Genomic DNA, 20,616 nt, shown 5'->3' on the forward strand with positions numbered 1-20,616 from the left:
GCCAGAGAGTGGGCCCGCCAGGAGAGCGCAGCGGAGCGCCAGCCAGCTTACGATCTCACGGTGAGCCATGAGCACGGCAAAGTTGGTGAGGTGGCTGCAGGCACATGTGGTGTGGGTCTTGTTGGACTCCACCAGGCGGCAGCCCTGGGTCGACCAGTAGCCCAGCATGGAGCGCTCCGAGTAGTTCCAGAAGGAGCAGTTAGCATTGAAGTGGTTCTTGGCCTGTTGTGTGGTGGTGGCCGGGGAGTCAGATCTGGGGAGTCCCTCTCCAGCCCTCACACCCAGCTACAGGGATAGCAACAAGCATGGAGAAGTGCTTGGAGCTCCAGGTGACAGTCTGATATCTCTGGGGACCAATGACCTAAGCAGTTGCGGTGGGGGCTGTGAGGGGGTGCATGGCCCAGGGAGGGGTGCAAACTTGCTTCTGGGTGGATGAGCAGGGGGATATGCAGCATGGGAACACAAAAGATGCTGGGACCCTCATGGAGGGTGGGCGATGCCTCAGCTCACCTCCAGGTGGGCCACGGTAAAGATGACAGGGTCCATGAGGAAGACACGACTGGACTCCTTGTTGATGGAGGCTGCGATGACCTGTGAGTTCACCACCAGGGAGGTGCCCCCTGGGCTGCCTGTGCCCGTTTCGCTCGCCAGCTTCACTGTGGCGTTCTCAGTGGACAGGAAGAGACCCAGGTTGTTGTAGAGGATGAAGACGACTTTGACCACCCCTGGGGAGGACAGGTGTAGCGGGGTTTGCCAATAGCCCTTGGCTGGTGCAGCTCTGGCCACTGGGACCTGGCTTTACCAGGCGAAGCCCACGCGAGTGGGCTCAGAAAACCCTGCCCCGGGACAAATGCTCGGTTGCAGGCAGTGCCAAACAACAGGGCAGCAGGCCAGAACACACAGCGGCTGGGTCCCTGGGCACCTCTCACTTGTGGTGTGATCTCGAGCCAATCCCTAACCTCTCTGTGCCTTAGTCTCAAACGGGACAGTCCTCCCTGAGCTCTGAGGATCAACTGCTGCTGCACCAAAGTGAGCCCTGCAGACTGAAGTGTCCTGGCTCTACAGGCCTTTGGGAGGACCCCATGAGTACCCTGAAATATTCCCGCAGCTTGAGCAGAGGATTTCAGGGAGCCACACGGCAGGAGAAAAGAAGGGGCACTGACCATTGCGGCTGTTCTGCTTGATGGTGTTGGCTGACAGCTGGATGGAGTTTTCACTCGGGTACTCCTGGGGGAACACCAGCTCCTGCACTTGGCCCTCTGTGTTCAGAACCGTGACCTCCAGGACTGTGGGACAGAGGATGGCAGGGCATACGGGATTGGAATCTGTGCCCAGTCCAGGGGCCCAAGGTCAAGGGCCAGGGTGGTCTCTGTAACAGTTGGGCCCCACAGTTCAAGATCTGCACTTGAATTTGCCCCGGTGAGACTATAGCACTCACCCACATTCTGTTTGGCAGCCAAAAAGCGGGCCGGCTCCCTGACATTGTCGGCCAGCAGGAAGGCACCCTCTTCCAGGACGTCCAGGAGCATGGTGGCTGTATGCACCTGCTCTGTGGCATTCATGTCCTTCCAGGACTCAAGAGCCTCTGGCCGCAGCAGGTTGTCCACCGTTTCCACCACAGCCTAAATGAGCAGGGAGAGGGGTGGGGGGAGGGGGAAAGGTTGGGGGTAGTGCCACGAGTCCCCCCACATCCTCCAGTTCCTCAGGATGGCCTCTTTATCCCCACCTCTCAATCTCCACACCCGCCCCCCCCCCCCCCCCCCAGTGCCTCCTGGGGCCTGCTCCACCCTCCTCAGACAGTAGAAGCCCTCTGGGCCTCACCTTAATGTAGTCCTTGCAGGTTCTCTCCCGCTTGTGCATCTAAGGAAAGGGATGGAGGCACTGTCAGGCCTGGCCTCCTGCCCTACTCATTCCAACACTCTCACTCTTCTGTGTCTGCCACCAACCTGGCGCTGGGCCATGAGTAAGAGTTGTTCCTAAGGGATCCCCCAACCCCCAGGACCCTCCAAGGTATCCCAGGAGGGAGACCAACAGGCCTGCATTCCGTCCTTCCTTCCTCTGACCATCATGGGTGGCAGCCCAGCTCTTAGGTACTAGGCCAGAACCTTCCTGAGCCTCCAGGACAGAGCCCACCATTGGCCCTGCTGCCAGGCCCCACCTTGTTGTAGTTCTTGCCAGCCGACTCGCGCTCAATGGGCCGCAGAGCCTGCAGCTGGGCATCCAGGATGTCCAGCAGCTGTTCCATCAGCTTCACGGAGGAAGACACGTCTCCTGCGTAAATGGAGCCCCGGGTGTGGCGGGCCAGCTCACTGGCAATGTTGGCTGCATTCTCCCCGCTCTTGATCTGAAGGAGGCAGAAGTGGGGGACCCGGCTCTGTCAGGGACCCTCTCGCTTCCCCATGGTCCCTTTGCACATACCCGGCCTGCTCAGCCCTTCTCATTGCTCTCTGCTGCCCCTTGTCCCTGTTTGCCCTCTACCCCACTCTGTACACTAGAGAGTGCACCCACATTCCTGCCTCCCAGACCTGCCACCCATTTGTCTCCCTCTGTGTCCCATTGCTCCACTGCACCCTGCACCCAGCCACCCAGAGCCCAGTGTGCACAGGTGCCTGAGAGGAGCAGCTGCTACTGGTACCTTCTGGGCCACCTGGTTGACCCAGGGGGAGGTGCAGTTGCTGAGGTCAGGGCCCCGGGGGTTCCAGAGCCCCAGGGCTGGTAGACACTGGAAGGAGGCAATTCCTGCAGGGACAGACAGACAGGACAGAGAAGGGAGCCACAAGGAAGGAGAAAAGGGGCCAAAGCAGGGGGAAAGGAGATGACAGAGAGGGCAAGCAGGTGAGGGAAACATGGAAGACCAGACATGAAGCAGGCCAGACAGTCAAGAGAGGTGTCATTCTGAGGTGACATAAGTCACCCCTGACTTCCCAAGCTCTCCTTCTGGGCTCCCCTTCCATCTTTGCCTACAGGAATAGAACCTTTTAGCAAAGCCCATCTTGGAAGCCTCCTCTCCACGAAGCCTCTTCTGACCCCTCAGATCCCTGGAGCACATGGTCATGGCCTACCCCTCTGGCACTTCGTCTGCCGCCTACCCTGCCATCAGCTGCTGCCAGGGCTGGTCCCTCTTAGCCTGAGACTGGGACACCCCCAAGTCACCTCTGTGGGCTCCCTGCAGGGTCTACCTAGTGCTTTTCAGGCAGCAGGTGCTCAGTACTGCAGGAGGGGACAGGGTTTGGGGCGGGGGAGGGTACTGAGATGCTACTGTGTCCTGGGAGCTCTGTTGGAATCTGGGGACACAGCTGCAGATATCAGGTATGACCCCTGCCATATAAAACCCATGCTCTGGCAGGGCAGGTGGACAGGTCAGTGCACCTGTGCTAAGCTGAGTGGTGGGCATGTCCCCTGTCTCTTCCCTGCCCAGACCAGCAGTAGCCACCCCACAAACCAGCCACAGTGGAAGTGACCGAGGCCTCTGCACTCACCTCGAGTCCCCTTGGGGCAGGGCCTCTCCACCAGCATGCCCTGCTGGGTGGCCGGCCACTGGACCCGCCGCACCTCCCGAGGTTCACAGAAGAGTTCTGGAGACACGTGCAGATTAGGGGCTGGGGGCCGCCGGGTACTGGGGGCTGGGGCTGTGGCTGGAGGCAGGTCAGGTCCCAGCTGGTTGATGGCACCCACCGGGTGTGTGGTGAGGGGTGCCCGGCGGAGTGGGGTGGTGGCTGCAGGTGAGGCCGTGCTGGTGAGGGGTGTGGGCCGGACTGTGGTGGTCGTGCTGAGGGGCGGGGAAGTGGCTGGGCCTGGAATGGAGAGGAGACATGAGACAGAGTCACCCCCATGCCTGGGTACTTGGATCCTAGCATCTTAGCATCTTTCTTGCCAATGAAGTAGAAAGGTGTCCTGGTCCCCACTGGGTCTGGAAGGGGATCTCCCCCCACATTCTCTCTGCCCACAGAGATCCCTCACTTCTGTAGGACCATGTAAAGCATCAAAAGGTGTTAAGAATTCACTCATGTGCACCCTGAGGTCTGAAAGAACAACTGGAGAGGGCAGGCCATGAAGGTAGTGAACATGGCCACCTCCCATCCTCGGTTACTCTCACTCTGGTCTGTAACCTGGCCAGGTCCCTTCCCTCGGGTGGGAGGCCCTCAGTTTCCCATTATGCAAAGGAAGCTGGATTAGATTAGGCTCCCTGGACCCCTGGGGCTGCTCAGAGATGGCTCAGGGCAGCTGAGGAGGCAAATGAGACTCCGGAGAGGCTCCACCCCATCAGCAGCAGCTCAGCCTTGTTCTGTTCCACCTGATATTTGGGCTTCCACTCAAGGTTTTGGTTGGTAAGGGTTCCATGGCTAAAAGTGCACAGGCCACAGGGAGAGGCAGTGCACTCGGGGGTTAGGTGCACAGAGTTCTGAGTCTAAATCCTCAAAATACATAAACTAATCGCCAACCTTAGTTTCCTCATCTGTAAACTGGGGGCAGGAACAATCCCTGTGACTGTCAGGGTTAGATGAATTAAGTGCTTAGAACATATGTGCTGTGTGACTCTCCAACTCAAGGTCTCCCCCAACCCACCTCCAGGTCCCTAAGAACTCCAAGTGTGCCCCCCACCCTGGGACTGGGGTTGAGGCCTGGGATAGTGAACAGGAGCCATCCTCACCGGCACTGGGGTCTGGAGGTCCAAACTCCAGGCTATAGCGCACCACGAAGTAGTTGTTCCAGACGTAGAGCTGGTTGTCACGTGGGTTATAGTCCACAGAGGAGACAAACTGGTAGGGATTGGGGAAGGCCAGGCTGACTGGCTCCTCGCGGTTAGCATTGGTGTTGAAGGCGTAGTCCACGCGGTTGCCAGCTGCCTCACTGTCGTCATCCACGTAGACGGAGCGCAGCACGTAGAGGACACCGCACACCATGAAGGCGTTGGACGCTGAGCGCTTGTCGTATCCCGTTTCCCATGTGCCCTCGAAGCGCAGTGTATAGGGGTTGAGCTGGCTCACCACCAGCCGCCCATTGTTGCCCTCAGTAGCATAGATGACCCACAGCCCATTCTCGTCCACGGCCAGATCGATGTCAGTCTTGCCCCCCCAGCGGTAGGGCGAGGTGTCATGGTAGTTGGCAGTGTTGATGACCGTCTCCCCGCTCTTGATGCGTGTGCGCAGGTCGTACTTGACAATGTTGCGTGTGCGCTCCTTGTTGTAGAAGACAGCGCCGTCGTAGACCACGAAGCCAGTGCCATCTACGCGGTTGGGCAGGCGGTAGGTGGTGGTGTGGCGCGCCGCCACGTAGTCCTCCCATGAAGCATACTCGGTCAACGTGTCCGTGCGGTAGGGGATCCAGGGCATGACGTAGATGCGGTCTCCCGCCTGCAGCGGATCCTTGCACCACGCACCAGACTGGTGCTCCGACTCGTGCGTGGAGGTGGGCTCCAGCACCTTCTGCAGGGTCCCTGGGCACACGAAGACTGGGCCGGGTGGGTGGGAGGAGAGGAAACGGGAGAGGAGGTGCAGGGAGGAGAGAGGGGAGGAGAGAGGGGAGAGAGAGGCAGTTGGTCACAAGGCCAGGGGGAAGCCAGACTGTCCCCTCCTGCTGCTGCAGTCACGGTTGCTTGGTAGGGCTGGTGATGGGAAGGGGGTTTCCGGGCTGGGATCCCTGCCCGCCCAGCTGCCCCTCTCCCTGGAGATGTCAACCCTGGAGGCCATTAAGAGCAGGGTTAGTGGGAGAAGGTGTGGTACCCCTCTTTCCTTTTCTGGCTGCTAGAGACCCCACAGGCTGGGGATAAGGGGTTTGGCAAGAGCCCTCCCAGAGACTTTGTGTGCCTTAAGCATGGCGGGAAGACCTCACTGCAGCTGCTGCCTGGCAGCTTTGAAGTTCCAGGGACTCAGTGCCCTGCCTCTTGGCCATCGTCTCCACCCCCCATGGAAGAGCTAGAGTGGAGGGTCCCATCCTTCACCAACCACACAGGACAGATCTTTTTGACTCCCCTTTCTTCCTCCTGCAAAAACTGCAAGGTAGTGATGTTTCTGTACCCACTATGGGTGTCAGGAGCATCTCTCCACTCCAGGGTGGGGGAAGCACCCAAGGTTCCTGATGCAGCCTGTGCCCTCCCCCAGTACCCACGCAATCAGGAAGGGTTTTTGGAAAACTCCAGCCTCTCCCCTATGGTGCCCAGCCCTGCCCCCAGCCGGCAGGGTCTCTCATGGGGTTTGTTCAGCAGCAGACACTGACACTGGTGCACAGGGATGGGGTGGGACATGGGGAGGGAGGGGACTCCCCAGGAGAGTTGGGGAGGGGGAAGGAAAGCTGTGTAGAGGGAAGAGAGACAAGGCGGGGCCCTCAGCAGAGGTCCTGGCTCCAAGGGAGGCACGCTGGAGACCACCTGGGAAGAAAGGTTAGTGCTGGCAGAGGAGAGAGGGGGTGAGCAGAGAATTCACTCCAAGGCCCAGGCCCGACTGAGGGTCCCTCAGGGGGGCACTCCCAGGTCCAGCTCAGAGTGGGCAAGGGAGGGAACCAAGTGCTAGGATAAAGACCCAGCCCACCCCAGCCAGGCCCCCCACCTCCCCTGCCCCGGACCCGGATTTACCTGCAACCATCCCCGGCTCGGGAGGAGGGACCAAGGCAGCGCTGATGTCAGAAAGGTGGGGGGCCCCGCCCCACCCCCCCATTCCCTGAAAAGGAGGAAAACCTCAACTGCATCTCGTTGGCCCCCACTGGCCTGCCCACCCTTACCCCATCACGTCCCAGGGCTACCTACTCCTAGGCTCCCCTGCTGACCCAGTGGCGATCTGGACTCTCATGGTCAGCATGGCCGACTCCCCTCCTCCTCCCAGAGTGATGACAGTCAGAGGCCCCTCCATCCAGGATGGCTGGGGCCTCCCTCTCAACTCCCTGCTAGCAGAACCCACAGACCGGCCAGGGTGAGGGCTTGCAGTGAATTCTCTGCTTCTGCTTGGCTGTCACCAAAGCAGATGGCCCCAAGGGAGACAGGAAGGGCTGGGACCTGGTCCTGGCTTGGGAGGCAGCCCAAGGGTCCCCAGGCACAAAAGCAGCCAGGAGCATGCCCTGTTTTAGGAGAAGGGGAACCCAGGGCACAGAGGTGGGCAGGGACCAGAAGGATCCTGGCTTGGGCCCTGGGGCTTCATCATCTCCCTGTTCCTGGTGCCCTGAGGTGTTGGCCTGTCCCTCCACCTGTTTCCTCTGTGCCAAGGTCTCCCCTCTCCCCAAGCCAGGGGGCCCCTGCCTGCTGTGTGTGTGAGGGGGCGGTGGGAGGTCTCAGAACATGACCTGGTCAGAAGGGTGTGGAGGAGGAAAATGTGGTTAGAGGTTACCCTGGGGAAGGGGCAGAAGATGAGAAAGGGCCTGGGGCCTTTGCCAGCAAGGACCCCTCCCTAGCACCAAGCTCCCAACACCTCCTTTTCCCTCCCCGCCTCTTGAAGAGAAAAGATCCAGGGCTGCATATCCAAACCACCACCGGACCTGCAAGAAGAGTGTCTGGTGCTGGGTGGGAGAGACTCCAGGAAAGAGAGACTCGGAGTGGCAGGGTGTTTTGGGGCAGACCATGGGCTGGCTGCCCAGGCCTCTCTGAGATGGGGGAGGGAGACAGCGGGGAGGGGAGCAGCTTGGAGGGACCCACTCCACCCCCCTTGAATGGGATGCTCCACAGACCACCGTAATTTCAAGACAAAAGCTATATGAAAAGGTGTCTCACCCAGCCCTTCCCCTGCTGCCAGCCTCAGAGCTGTCAATTTCCCAAAACTTTCAGGGGATGAAAGCAACCATCCCCCAACTCCTGCCCTCCCCTCCATGACAGACAGCCATCTCCACCACAGACTTCTGCTCCCCAGCTGAGGTTAAACCCCTGCAAGAAATTACGGTGCTCCTGGAAGTCCCCAGACCTGGCCTATCCTGTCCCCGCCCCCTCTCCCTGGTCCTCTAACCACAACAGCCCAGAAGAAACCCTGACTGCAGCTTCGCAAGTGTTTCAGAACCAGAGAAAAATGCTCCCCCATCCCTCGATCCCCCCACCGCAAGGCCCGCCCCCACCCCCTTATCCCCCCATTTGACAGGCTGCCCTCCCAGGGCTGAGGACAGTTCATACCCCTCCCCAGGGGTGGGCCCCCAACTGGTGGAGGTTGGGGGACAGGGGTGGGGGAGACTTGTGCTCTGTGCTCCAAAACAGCTCTGGGCCTTGGAAACACCAAACCAGAAGGAACTTAAGCCACCAGGAGCCTGAGGGATAGGATGAATCTGCTCTCCAAAAGGAAAACAACGGGGGCCCCTCCATCCTGCCTCCCCCAGCGGGACGTAAGTTACCAACGTTGGGGCAGGAAGAAGAAAAGAGACGGTTCACCCAGTGCCCCCCTACCCCACCCCCAGTCTGGAACCAGGAAAGGGAGTCCCCACCCACCCAGGATGCTTACAAACTTCTCCTGAAGGAGCAAAAGAAGTATGAGAGAAGGCCAGGTCCCCTAGCAAGGGCCAGGAACTAGGAAGGAGGGACAGGGAAAGACAGAGAGAGAGGGAGGGAGGGGGGAGAGGGAGAGGGGGGGAGAGAGAGAGAGAGAGAGAGAGGGAGAGAGAGAGAGAGAGAGAGGAGGAAGGTCCTGCCCATGTACTCAGAGGAGCTTCCTCGGGTGTCTGGAGGGTGGGGTCACCCATGGCTGACCAGGGCTGGCCCCACTGAGGACACCTGGGGTGGGAGCTATCAACTGGCCCCGGTGGGGGTGGGAGAAGAGGGGGCCGAGAGGGGAGGGCGGTCACATAAGGATGGTACAGGTAAAACAAAGTGTGAGTTAGGGGTTAGCATTGGTAACAGTGCGTTTACCTTTCTGCTCCACTTCTACTTTAAGCATCGGAAGAGAGAGAGAAAACAAATTGAAAAAAAAAATGTGCAAGAAAAAAGAGAAAAAGAGATTAAATTGCTTTTGTTTCTTTTTTGGCAACATGTCCCCTTTTCCTTTCTTTCCTTACTCCTGGTTCCCCAACCCCAAATGTTGCATCAGCTCAGCCCCCACCCCCAAAGTCCCTTCCTCTGGGGTAGGGTTGGGGCAAGAGGTCGTGAGGGAGACAGTCACAGGGAGGGGAAACACGCAGGACAGAGACCAAGAGAGACACGGGGTGAGGGGACGACAGGCAGGCAGAAGGACCATGCCTTCAGGGCTCTGGTTAGGGGGGCATCGGGGAGGGAGTGGGGGGACACGCTGGTCCCCTCTCGCCCTGTCTGCTGCCCTCCTGCCAGAACCAGGGGCCCAGGGAAGGAAGCTCAGTTCCTCCCGGGGCCTGGGTGCCCAGAACTGAGAGAACAGACTGAACTCCTTCCAGTCTGTGCTGGCCCCACCTGGGAGCAGCTGGGTCCCCCCAACCCTCACCACCCAGAAAGAGCCAACACAGAGAGAGGGTGACAGAGTTGGACACAGAATGACGGAGAGGCAGACAAGCAGAGCCCCCTTGGGCCTCAGAGAGCGGGGGTGGGGAGACAGAGGTAGAGAGGGAAGAGGCTGGGGTGGGGAGACATCACACAGGGCAGGACAGCAGGTGGCACAGACACACTCCCCCGAGACTCAGTTTCTCTGCCCAGCAACCCCCCTGGGGGCCCCGGAGCCAGGAGCTCCACGCCACCCGCTGCCTGGTGGGCCGGCGGTACCTGGGGGAGGAAGGGGAACGGTTAGACTGTGCACAGCTGCAAGGCAAATCCAGTGTTAGTCGGGCCTGTCCAACGTGTGTGTGGCGGGGACCCCACACACCCACGGCCCCAGCCCCACGGTAGCCCCCACACTCCCCCCGCCCCTGGCCGGCACCAGCACTGGGATCACCCCAGCCTCTGAAGCCTCAGGCTCTGTGCCCTGGCCCCTCAGGAGCCTCTGCCAGGGCCTGGCTCTCCGAGCACCTCTCTGGAGGCAGAAGCAGGGAGTTCCACTGGGGAGGGTTTGGCTGCATCCCCAGCGCCTCATCCGGGGCCTGGAACACAGGAGGTGCTCAGCAAACGTTTGGGGGACGAGTGTCCGGCCTCCCTGTTCTGTGGTCTGGCTTCAATCCTCCTGTTAACCCGGCCCCCTTCCTCTGGGACCAGGAGCGAACACGTCTGCATGTCTAGGACACACATGGCCCCACACACAACCACTGTGTGTGTGTGTGCGATCTCCCCCAGAGTTCAGGCTAGCTCTCTCCCATCAGACTGGGGGCCGCCCATCCCCTGGGCTGACCTGCCTACCTCCTGGCCTTTGTGGGTCATGCTCCTGCCCACCCTGGGGGGTCGGCTCCAGGAGGCCTCCCCACCCCTTTCCTCCCAAGGCCCTCCAAACTTTCCTCCTGCTTCTTTAACTGTGTGGCATCCACTTCGGACTCCACTTGGACGGAGGGATTTTCCCCTGCCCTTTATCCCGTCTGCCTCAGGAGGAACTGGGTTCATCACCAGTTGTTAGTGTTATTTTGATTACCAACAGCCATGACCGTAATTGGTGGTTACAGCGGAAACAATGACTACCAAGTGCCCAGCACTCACTTGGTGCCAGGGACCGTGCTAGGCACTTCCTGGGCGGTCTTTAGAGAACCCTGTCTGCAGATGGGGAAACTGAGGCTCAGTGAGGTGAAGCAACAAGGCTGAGGCCCCACGCTGGCAAAAGTGGGTACCACTTCCTTCACACGGTGACTCGGGTACATGCGCTTTACCCATGGTCTCGCTTCCTGGCAGTGTCCCAGGGAAGGTGTTCGGTCCCTTCCCCCATCACAGATGAGTCTACAGGGCCAGTCGGCTGGAAGGGCACTCGGCCCGCTGCTGAGCACATCCTGAGCCAGGCGTGGGTCTGGGCGCGGGGGGCAGGGGGTGAGGATTCGCCGCTGCCCCGGGAGCAGGCGCTGAGGCTGGCCCTGGGCCGCCGCTTCACACACGAGCTCCCTGACTCTCGCCTCCCCTGACGGCGCCCAGAGAAAGGACGTCACCTGCTCAGGTTTCAGAGCCAGAAAAATTCAAGAGCCTGGCCGAGCTTCGAACCAGCCCGACTTCCTGTGTGCTAAGCTCCCCACCTCCTGCCTGCCTTCCCTGCTTCCCAGCCCCGGGGCGGGCAGTGTCCCCAGTGCTGTGGGAAGGCTTCAAGGATCAGACGGGCGTCCCCCTCAGGCGGTGGCTGGCGGCCTGGTCGCTGAAAGGAAAGGTTGAGGAGTAAAAGCAGAAAGTGATGGAAACACACAGCGATCCTGTTTCCCAGTGTAGATCATCACCTGCGAGGAGAAATCAAAGGTTCGGGGAGAAGGCTGAAGTGGGAGGGGGGAGAAGGCTGGAGTGGGAGGGGAGAGGAGGGAGAGACACAGGGCCCCTGTTCCCCACCTCTGCCCCCCACACGCCCCTGCCCCCCACACGCACACACTCTGGTGGCCCTGCCTCCGCCCCCCTCTGCCTGGAGCCTACCTCCTGGCTCAGTGAAGCTGGGGGTTGGGGAAGGAGAGGGGAGGCGGAGGGAGAGTGAGGAGGAGGATGATGTTAAGGTGGGTGCTGAGGAGGAGAGACCCTGTCTTTGTCAGCTCCCCTTCACCAGGTATAAGAAAGCCAGGCCTCTGGCTCCCCAGGTCCACCTGGGAGCCTCCCTCCATCCACCATGGCGGCACTTCCCTGGCAAACAGGAAGTGCTATTATGGTGATGGGCACACTGACCAGGAGATGGGACGCTGTGGAAGACAAGACTTCCCCAGCCCTTCACACCGAATCCACCACGAGGCCTCAGCGGTGGTCTGCCTCTCTGTGGACATAAAGTCCAGCTTCCAGGACTGGGAAAGGGCAGGAGGGGCGGGTGAGGGGTGAGGAGGACAAGAGGAAGGAGAGGGCGTTCAGAGAGAAGTGGGGTGAGTGAGAGGGACGGACAGGTGTGTGTGTGGCAGGGGGCGGGGGGAGGTGCCAGGAAGGGAAGGGATGAGAGAAGAGGGAGGCGGAGGGATTACAGGGCAGTGGGGCTGAGGGAGAGATGTAAGTGTGCCAAGCAGAGTGGGGTGTGGCCTGGGGATGTGTAAAGAAGCCGGGGCACGTGGAGACGCAGGCCAGGGGGCCAGGGTGACAAGGGCTGGAGAAGGTGCCCGGGGAAAGGACAGTCTTTGGTGGTGGCCGGGAAAGGCGGGGGGCGGGGGGATAGGGTGTGGACAAGGGTGACCAGAAAAAGGGAATGTGGGAGGGAGGGAACAGACCCAGCTGTCCCCCACGCACTTGGCCCAACCTGGCCCCTTGTGCGTGCGTGCGTGCGTGTGCATGTGTGTGTGTGGCCGGTCAAGGTGCCTCCTCCTCGCTCACTCTGGGTAGGGAAGGGCCCGGGTTCGCATGAGGAACAAGAGGACTCACTGTAGGGGACACAGTCGTACTGCACCTCCAGGTACTTGTAGGTCCCAGGACAGGGGTCAGGAAAGGCGTCGGAGCCGGCCACCACCACGCACTGGGTGCGGTTGTTACACCTGTGGAGGAAAGACGGAGATGGGAAGACAGGCCGAGAACTGGCTCCAGGGTGAGGAGCAGAATGGGTACCCCCAAATTCGGAAGGAACCATGGAGACCAAGGCCTTTCGTGGATATTGTCTTCTGCTTCCTGCCTGCTCTCTCTCTTCCACTAGATAGGCTTCCTCTCCTCTCCGGCCAGCATGGCATGAAGCTCAGGGCTGGGACCGGGCAGGGCCCCGTCAACTGCTTGCCCAGCCCTTCCTGGCTCCCACCCAGCACTGGTGCTGGCGCATCCTTGGCATTTTCCCTCAACTGACTGTAGAGCCCCGCCTTTGTTCACGGAGGAGTGTTCGATGATTCTCTCTCATCATTGATGTTTCTCTCCCCCTCTCACCTACCTCTCTGAAATTAACAAAAATATATTTAAAAGAAAATAATAAAAGATGTTTCTCCTGTGCTGTCTGTCCCCACAGTCAGGGTCTCTGTTTCCTGGAGCAGCCCAGGTCTCAGCCAGCGGGACATTGACCTGATCGCGGGTATGCAGGAAGCAGTTGTGGGGGACTCCCTGGCAGATATAGGGCAGGGGGGCGCCTGTGTCTTCGCTCTTCAGTCCTGCCCTTACCTAATGAGGATCTGCTCATACCCACCCACCTCAAAACCCTTCTTTAAAAACAGAACATCAGGGCCGGGGACGCAGTGGTACCAGGCCTTGAGTGGCAGGGGGTGGGGGTGGGGGGTAAAAAAAGGAAAAAACAAAAGCCAGAGCATTGGCCTGGCCCGCATGGCTTAGTGGTTGAGCATCGACCTATAAACTAGTGCAGTGGTCGGCAAACTCATCAGTCAACAGAGTCAAATATCAACAGTACAATGATTGAAATTTCTTTTGAGAGCCAAATTTTTTAAACTTAAACTTATTCTAACGCCACTTCTTCAAAATAGACTCACCCAGGCCGTGGTATTTTGTGGGGGCTCGGTCCCTAGTGTGGGGCATGCAGGAGGCAGCCAATCAATCATTCTCTCTCATCATTGATGTTTTGTCTCTGTCTCTCTCTCCCTCTCCCTTCCTCTCTGAAATCAATAAAAATATATTTAAAAAAATCAGAACACTGGTGCCCTGGCCGGTCTGGCTCAGTGGATAGAGCGTCGGCCTGTGGACCGAGAGGTCCTGGGTTCTATTCTGGTCGAGGTCACATGCCGGGGTTGCAGCTCGATCCCCACTAGGGGGCGTGCAGGAAGAGGCCGATCCATGATTCTCATCGATGTTTCTATCTTTCTCCCTCCCTCTCCCTTCCTCTCTGAAATCAATAAAAATACATTCAAAACAAAACAAAACAAAAACAGAACACTGGTGCTTGCTTCGGCAGCTCAGATACTAAAATTGGAACGATACAGAGATTAGCACAGCCCTGTGCAAGGCTGACATGCAAATTCATGAAGCGTTCCATATTTTTAGACAATAGTGTGGTGAAGACCTGGGGGGAGGGGTTCGGAGTAGAGGGTCAATGGAAAAAAGGGGGTCATCTGAAATACTTTCAACAATAAATAAAAACGGCACATTGGCCTCAGAAGGTTAAGGAGAGTTGCCTATGGCCCAGAAACTCCATCCCTTGTTACATTCCCAAAAGAACCGAAAGCAAGTGCTTAAACAACCACTTGTTCGTGAATATTCACAGCTGGTCATTCACAAAATGTGGCCCATCCTCACAACAAAACAGTCCTCAGCCATAAAAGGGCCGAAGCGCTGACAGGCCACAACGTGGATGAACTTCAAAAGCATGCCGCGTGGAGAAGCCGGCACAAAGGCCAGGTCTCACGACTCCATTTGCACAAAATGTCCAGAATTGGCAAATCCAGCGACAGACAGGAGATCAGCTGCCAGGAGGAGGGGCACGGAGAGTGGCTGCTACTGGGTACAGGGTTTCCTCCTGGGGTGATGAAAATGTCCTGGAACTAGGCAGGGATGGTGGTTGCACAACTTGTAAACATACTAAGTATTTCACTTCAATAGTGGTTTTTGTTATGTGAATTTCACTGCCACACAGAGAAGAAAAGGGAAGGCTGCTGGCCGTCCAGCGGGCGGGGGATGTGATGGGTGCGGGAGCGCCACCCAGGGAAGCGGGTGCTGATGTCTCCGCAGCTCCTCGCTGTATTTATTCTGGGGTGTCTCCGTCAGAGCAGTGAGCTGTACCCTAACTGATACAAAGCACCTCCAGGTTGCCCCAGCCGGTTTGGCTCAGTGGATAGAGCATCGGCCTGCGGACTGAAGGGTCCCAGGTTCGATTTCGGTCAAGGACATGCACCTAGGTTGCAGGATCCTCCCCAGCCTGAGCCCAGGTCGGGGCGTGTGCAAGAGGCAACCAATCGATGTGTTTCTCTCACATCGATATTTCTCTCTGTCTTTGCCTCTCTCTCCCACTCTCTCTAAAAATCAATGGAAAAACATCCTTCGGAGAGGATTAAAATAAAATAAGAAGATTTTTAAAAAAGCACCTCCAGGTTCTAAGACAGTGGAGCAGCGGCCTCAGGACACTCCCAGCCCCGTGGCCATCCTGCTCAGCGTTCCTCCCTCTGGACCTGACAACCCATCGGAACCGGGCCAGTCGAGTGCTGGGTGCTGGGAGACACCACCGACCCGGTGACCCGGTGCCGGTGCTGAATGAACCGAGGGAGAATCTGGAGAGGCAGGAGGGAGGAAGAAAGGGTTCCAAGGAGAAGGGGGCACTGCCCAAGCAAGGACTGTGAGGCTGGACTGTCAGCACCCGTGCAGGGGAGACTGGGAGGGGAAAAGGGGCAAGATTATTGGAGGGGGGTGGATGCTGGAGACAGAAAAGGTGGGAGGGAGGGGATGAGGCAGCTGCCCACACCTGTCCTGTGCCCAAAACTCTCAGGGCCCCTGCCCAGTGGCATATTCTAGAACTTCAAGGAGCTGCTGGCCCTCGCCCCCCTTCCCTTTTCCAGTTCTATGCCCTGGGCTCCGGAGTGAATCCTGCATTCTCAGAGGTATTTGGCAAAAATGCAGTGAGTGCCTGCTGCTGCGGACACAGCAGTGACAGCTTCCTGCCCCCGTGGGGCTGACAGCCCAGGGAGGAAAGACATAAACCACATAAAGAGGCAAAATATCTGATGGAACTGTGGATGGAAGTCAGGAAGCAGAGAAGGGGCGAGGAAGTGGGGGGCTGTGGTTTCAGAGGCTGGTCGGGCAGCCCTGGAGGAGGATGTTAGGTGGAAATTCCGAGTGAGCGGGAGGAGGGAGGAGGAGCCCAGCGGCTGCTGGGGAACAGCCAATGAAAAGGCCCTCAGGAGGCCCTCCGGGGAAGATGCCTGATGTGTGTGAGGAGCGGGTGGGTGAGAGGGGGAGCGTGGAGGAGGTGAGGGCTGGAGGGGAAAGGGCAGAGCGTGCAGGGCCTTGCAGGTGGAGGGAAGGCTTGGGCTTTTGTGAGCTGAGTGAGGTAGGATTATGAGCAGAACAGGGATGTTTCCAGATTCAGGTGCTCACAGACGCCCTCTGGCGGCTGTGGAGGGAACAGGCTGTAGCCGGCAGGAGGGAGCAGGTAAGGGGCGGGGCATGGACTTGGTGGAAACAGTGGTCCAATCAGTGTAATTTGAAGGAAGCACTGAGCAGCTCGAGGTGCACCGGCTGTGGGTGTGAGAGAGGTTTCTGCAGCTTTGAACACGCAGGGCTCTGCCTGGCATAGCCCCTCACTCACAGCCGCACACAGGCACTCACATTCCCTCTCTCACACGCACTTGTCATCGGTATTCCGATGTCACCTCCTCTGGGAAGCCTGACCAGACTCTGGGTCCTGCCTCAGCTCCCAGGACACCTTCACCCTGTCCTACCATTGCTTTTACATTGCAAGCCCTCGCCGCCTCCCTGTAATCTTGGCATGAGCTTCTGGAGGCACCCGGCTCATGAGTGTGTGTGTGTGGGAAGGGGTACAGACTGGTGGGGAGATAAACTGGACGGGGGGGGGGGGGGGGGGGGGGAGAGGCAGCTGTTCAGGCACCTGGAAGGTGTGTGAAAATCATAAAAGGAAGACGGAGGGTGAACAGGGTGCACTGTCCAGGGGGTGCAGGGAGGACAGGCACTGGATTCAGGGACTCCAGGAACTGCCGCCACCCTGCCTGAGAGCCCGGGGGCCCCTCACCTCTGCGACATGATCTTGAAGGCATCGGGCAGGTAGCACTGCACATTCTCCATCTGGAAAGGGTCAGCGTCGCAGATCTTGTCATCTGTGCGTCCGTAATTGGCGTTTTCCACCATGATGACATCACTGCCTGGGCACCGCAGCTCGATGGGGTAGCCTTCGCAAGCCAGCTCCCGGCGCATCAGCCCGAATGGGAGTCCGGCCCGGCTCAGGCCTGTGGGGAGGGGGGGAGGGGGCGCATCATGCTCAGGGCACAGGAAGGGAGTGAAGACCCTGCAGAGGAGGCGCCATCTCCAGCTTAGCTGTACCTGGGACACAGGCAGAGCTTTATTTGTCTGTAAAATGGGCTTCTCAAGTCATTAACCTGCTCAAAAAGAATTTGGCCTTTGCCTCAGGGCCTGGGAGGGCCCTCCAAGCCTTTGGAACGTTCAGCTTGATAACAGTGTCTGCTTACCTGGGGGCCTTGGGCCATGCCAGATAGTCTGTGCCAACAGTTAGGGGTTGAATTGTGCCCCCTCCCCCCAAATTCCTATGCTGAAGTCCTAACCCATCGGACCTCAGAATGTAACCGAATTTGGAGACAGGGTCTTTACAGAGATAATCAAGTTAAAAGGAGGCAATTAAGATGGGCACTCATCTATATATGTAAAAGCCCACTATGCAAAGTGTCCCCTGGGGCAGTGGTCGGCAAACTCATTAGTCAACAGAGCCAAATATCAACAGTACAACGATTGAAATTTCTTTTGAGAGCCCAATTTTTTAAACTTGAACTTCTTCTAACGCCACTTCTTCAAAATAGACTCGCCCAGGCCGTGGTATTTTGTGGAAGAGCCACACTCAAGGGGCCAAAGAGCCGCATGTGGCTCCACGAGCTGCAGTTTGCCGACCACGGCCCTGGGGAATTTGATTGCTCGCTATGACGAGCGCTGACCACCAGGGGGTGGCGCTGGAACGAAGGAAGGTCCTGATGGGCCCTGATCACTGGCCAGGCCTAGGGACCCTACCTGTGCACGAATTTCGTCCAATATAAATAGAGGGGATTTGGACACAGACATACCAGAGGGAAGACCATGTGGGGACAGAGGGAGGAGATGGCCACCTACAAGCCAAGGGCAGGGGCCTGGAACAAATCCTTGCCTTGCAGCCCTTAGAATGACTAACCCTGCCAACGCCTTGATTTTGGACTTCCAGCCCCTAGTACTGTGTTTAAGCGCCCCTGATCTGTGGTACTTTGTTACAGCAGCACTAACAACCTATACACTAACCATGTGGTTTTGGGTGGGAGGTTTGGGTCATGAAGTATCAGTTGACCTCTGGAGGGACTGGAGATCAAGGTCAGCCAGGTGGGTGGTCGGAGCCCCAGTAAAGATGGTGAATACCAAGGCTCGGGGACTTCCCAGGCTGGCAATGCACATGGGCGCTGTCGCCCAGCACTGCCAGGAGAGTTAACACTGCCCACAACTCCGAGAGGGGGCAACGGCAAGCTCCGCGCATGAAACTCGCCCGGACGCTGCTGCCCCACGCACCTGCTCTTGGATGACTTTAATCTGCATCAATCCGCCGTAACCAACTGTAACTGCACGTTTCACAGCATTTCTGAATTCTACGAGTCCTTCTAGCAAACCATCAAACTGGAGGATGGTCTCAGGCAGCGGCCGCCAACCTTTCGGGCCTCACTGACCACCACCGGTTGGCGACCGCTGGTGTAAGGGGCCCCTGACTGCAGTGAGTGCCCAAAGTGAGGGTGATCTTGGGTGCTGCCCTAAATTCACACCACCCCACACAAGGAGAAGAGGCATGGGGGTGGGGTATGAACTCATATTCTGGAAGAAACCATAGAGTCTGACCTCGTCACTTCCCAGAGGACAGGCCAGGTCCCTTGGCCCAGGTCTTCTCGTGTGCGGCCCAGGGATCAGCAGCACCAGAATCACAGGGCAGCTGGTTTAGGATGCAAACCATGGCCACCCCCCGCCCCCCAGGCCTGCTGAATCAGGATCTCGGGGGAAAGCCAGGAGCCTTTGGAGCTATGCAACCACCAGCAATTCTGATGCACACTCCTTTGGACAGCCACCCCTATAGCCTCCCCAGGCCTCAGTTTCCCAATCTGTAACATGGGCACCATAGCCCAGGGCTGTGCTGTGAGGACTCTGTGCTAGGAATGTCTGTGAAGGAAGTGCTGAGCATGGTGCTGTCAATGGCGAGGCCACCCTAGAAGGGTCCTCCCTCCTCATTATCACCTGGGAAACCCTCCCGAGTGGTGTGAAAATGGAAGAGCACACCCTGGGCAGGCCCAGCATCGTCACACGTCAGTCCCCATCACGTGCCGTGTGGGGACTGAGAGCTTGGGCTGATGGGTTTAAATCCCAGCTCAACCACTCCCTGGCCGGTGGCTTCGTCCAGTCACCGACCACCTCTGTGCCTGTTGCCCTCCCTCAGGAGCTGACCGCTCCCGCCTCACAGAACCAGGCAGGGGAGGCAGCGGCACACAGCGAGGCAACAGGGTGCAGCCCGTCTCTGCAGGGCAGAGTGGGCTTGGCAGGGCCCACGCCTGCTGAGGCAGCCACCTTCCTGGACACTGGTCCCAGCCAGGCCTTGCTGGTGCCAGAGGGACGTGGGGATGCACAGAGTGGCCCAGAGTCTGCAATGTGGGGCGAACTGCCATTTGCAGATGAAGACACGGTACCAGTGCCTAACGACAGCGGAGCTAAGCCGGCCTCTTTCCTAAGACCGGGTCCCGCCACTGTTGGTGGGGGACCCGTGGAGAATGGCAGCCAGGCCCCTGGGGTTTTCTGGGGGGAGTTGTTCCACTTGGGGGAAAGTTTTACATGTGTTGCTCTAGCGCCATCTGCTTCCACGGCTAATTTTAGCCCGTCTTGGGTCTGGGAGGCAGGCCGGGGGTGGAGGGTTGGCTCAGATGGGTCCCGGGGGTGGGAGCAGCCCCTCCTGGACCAGCTGGGACCATGGGGCAGAACCCAGGTGGGCAGAGACCTCAGGCGCTGGGGAAGCAGAAGCTACCAGCTGGCCAGAGCAATGCCAAGGCCCCGGGCATGGCTGAATGAAGCCCCCGCCCCTGGGTGGCTCTCTAAAGGTGGGGCTATAGGAAGGGGCACTGGGAAAAGCAGTGTCCACGGCCAGGGCCCTCCAGACGGGGCTGGGAGGGGTGGGCAGGGGCCGCGCCCCAGGCAAGGGCAAGGCCAAGGCCAGCAGGCGCCTTCTCCCTGCCTCCCTCCTTGCTCTGCCCTTGCCCGCCACGGGCACCATACTGAGTAACTGGTGAGGTGGACGGGCAGGCTCGGGGCACTAACTGTGGCATGCCCAGGATCCCGGGGCCGGCACGGGGCCGAGCTGAGTCATTAGTTGTTTTTAAATAAACGTCAATGGGCATGCTTTAATTAAGCCTCTTCCAGTGAGAGCCGGGAGGATGTAACTCAGGTACCACACACAGGAGCCTCGGTCACCAGGAAGGCCTGCACCGTCCCAGGGTGCCACAGGCTGATCCCAGGCTCGGGGCCCTCCGTGCTGTTGGCGGTGTGTAACCACCACGCCTGGCCCTGGCCCGGTTCCTCTGAGGTGTGGGCGCGGTAGGGGCTTTAACAAGTCGATCAGAGGCATTTCAACGTTCCACCCACGGCCCCGGCAGCACGGCAGCACCTACCTTGGGTGGCCGAGGTGACCAGGACGGCGGTGACGCAGAGACTCCACAGCGCGGCGGCCAGGCGGGCCATGGCAACGGCCGGGGACGTCTTCGGAGCTCTCAGTGGCGGGTGCAGGGATCCTTGCCCCGCATCACCAGGTGGGCACCGCAGCCTGGCCCACCAGCCTGGGGGGGACAGGGAGGGTGAGAGGGGCCCTCCCTCAGCAGGCCGTGGAGAAGGGGGGGCCCTCCCTCAGCAGGCCGTGGAGAAGGGGCTTGCGGGCCCGAGAGGGACCCGTCCACAGCCAGCACGTCCACCGACAGCAGCCACATCCTCTGGCCAGAGGCCGCCCGGCTCCAGGGCCTGGGGCTCACACTCCTTCCACCCCGACCCCAGCAGACAGAGCAGCCCCCTCTGGGGACAGGTGTTAG

At 59.0% G+C, this 20,616-nt stretch overlaps 1 protein-coding gene across 2 annotated transcripts in view; it reads right to left on the reverse strand.

Annotated features, from left to right (window-relative positions):
- ADGRL1 (adhesion G protein-coupled receptor L1) overlaps positions 1-20,339 on the reverse strand; it is a 30,039-nt gene extending 9,700 nt beyond the window's left edge. For both annotated transcript variants that reach the window (XM_079770092.1, XM_079770093.1), the window contains exons 1-12: positions 20,206-20,339; positions 16,551-16,764; positions 12,311-12,420; positions 4,652-5,452; positions 3,480-3,794; positions 2,636-2,739; positions 2,159-2,344; positions 1,822-1,860; positions 1,439-1,622; positions 1,164-1,286; positions 511-725; positions 52-222 (exon numbers count right to left, since the gene is read on the reverse strand). In XM_079770092.1, coding sequence (XP_079626218.1) covers positions 52-222; positions 511-725; positions 1,164-1,286; positions 1,439-1,622; positions 1,822-1,860; positions 2,159-2,344; positions 2,636-2,739; positions 3,480-3,794; positions 4,652-5,452; positions 12,311-12,420; positions 16,551-16,764; positions 20,206-20,275 — 2,532 coding nt within the window. In that variant the 5' untranslated portion in view covers positions 20,276-20,339. The remainder of the gene's footprint in view (positions 1-51; positions 223-510; positions 726-1,163; positions 1,287-1,438; positions 1,623-1,821; positions 1,861-2,158; positions 2,345-2,635; positions 2,740-3,479; positions 3,795-4,651; positions 5,453-12,310; positions 12,421-16,550; positions 16,765-20,205) is intronic.
- Between the last annotated feature and the right edge of the window lie 277 nt (positions 20,340-20,616).

The sequence above is a fragment of the Cnephaeus nilssonii genome (assembly GCF_951640355.1).
Source record: "Cnephaeus nilssonii genome assembly, chromosome: 5".
NCBI classification, from domain to species: domain Eukaryota; kingdom Metazoa; phylum Chordata; class Mammalia; order Chiroptera; family Vespertilionidae; genus Cnephaeus; species Cnephaeus nilssonii.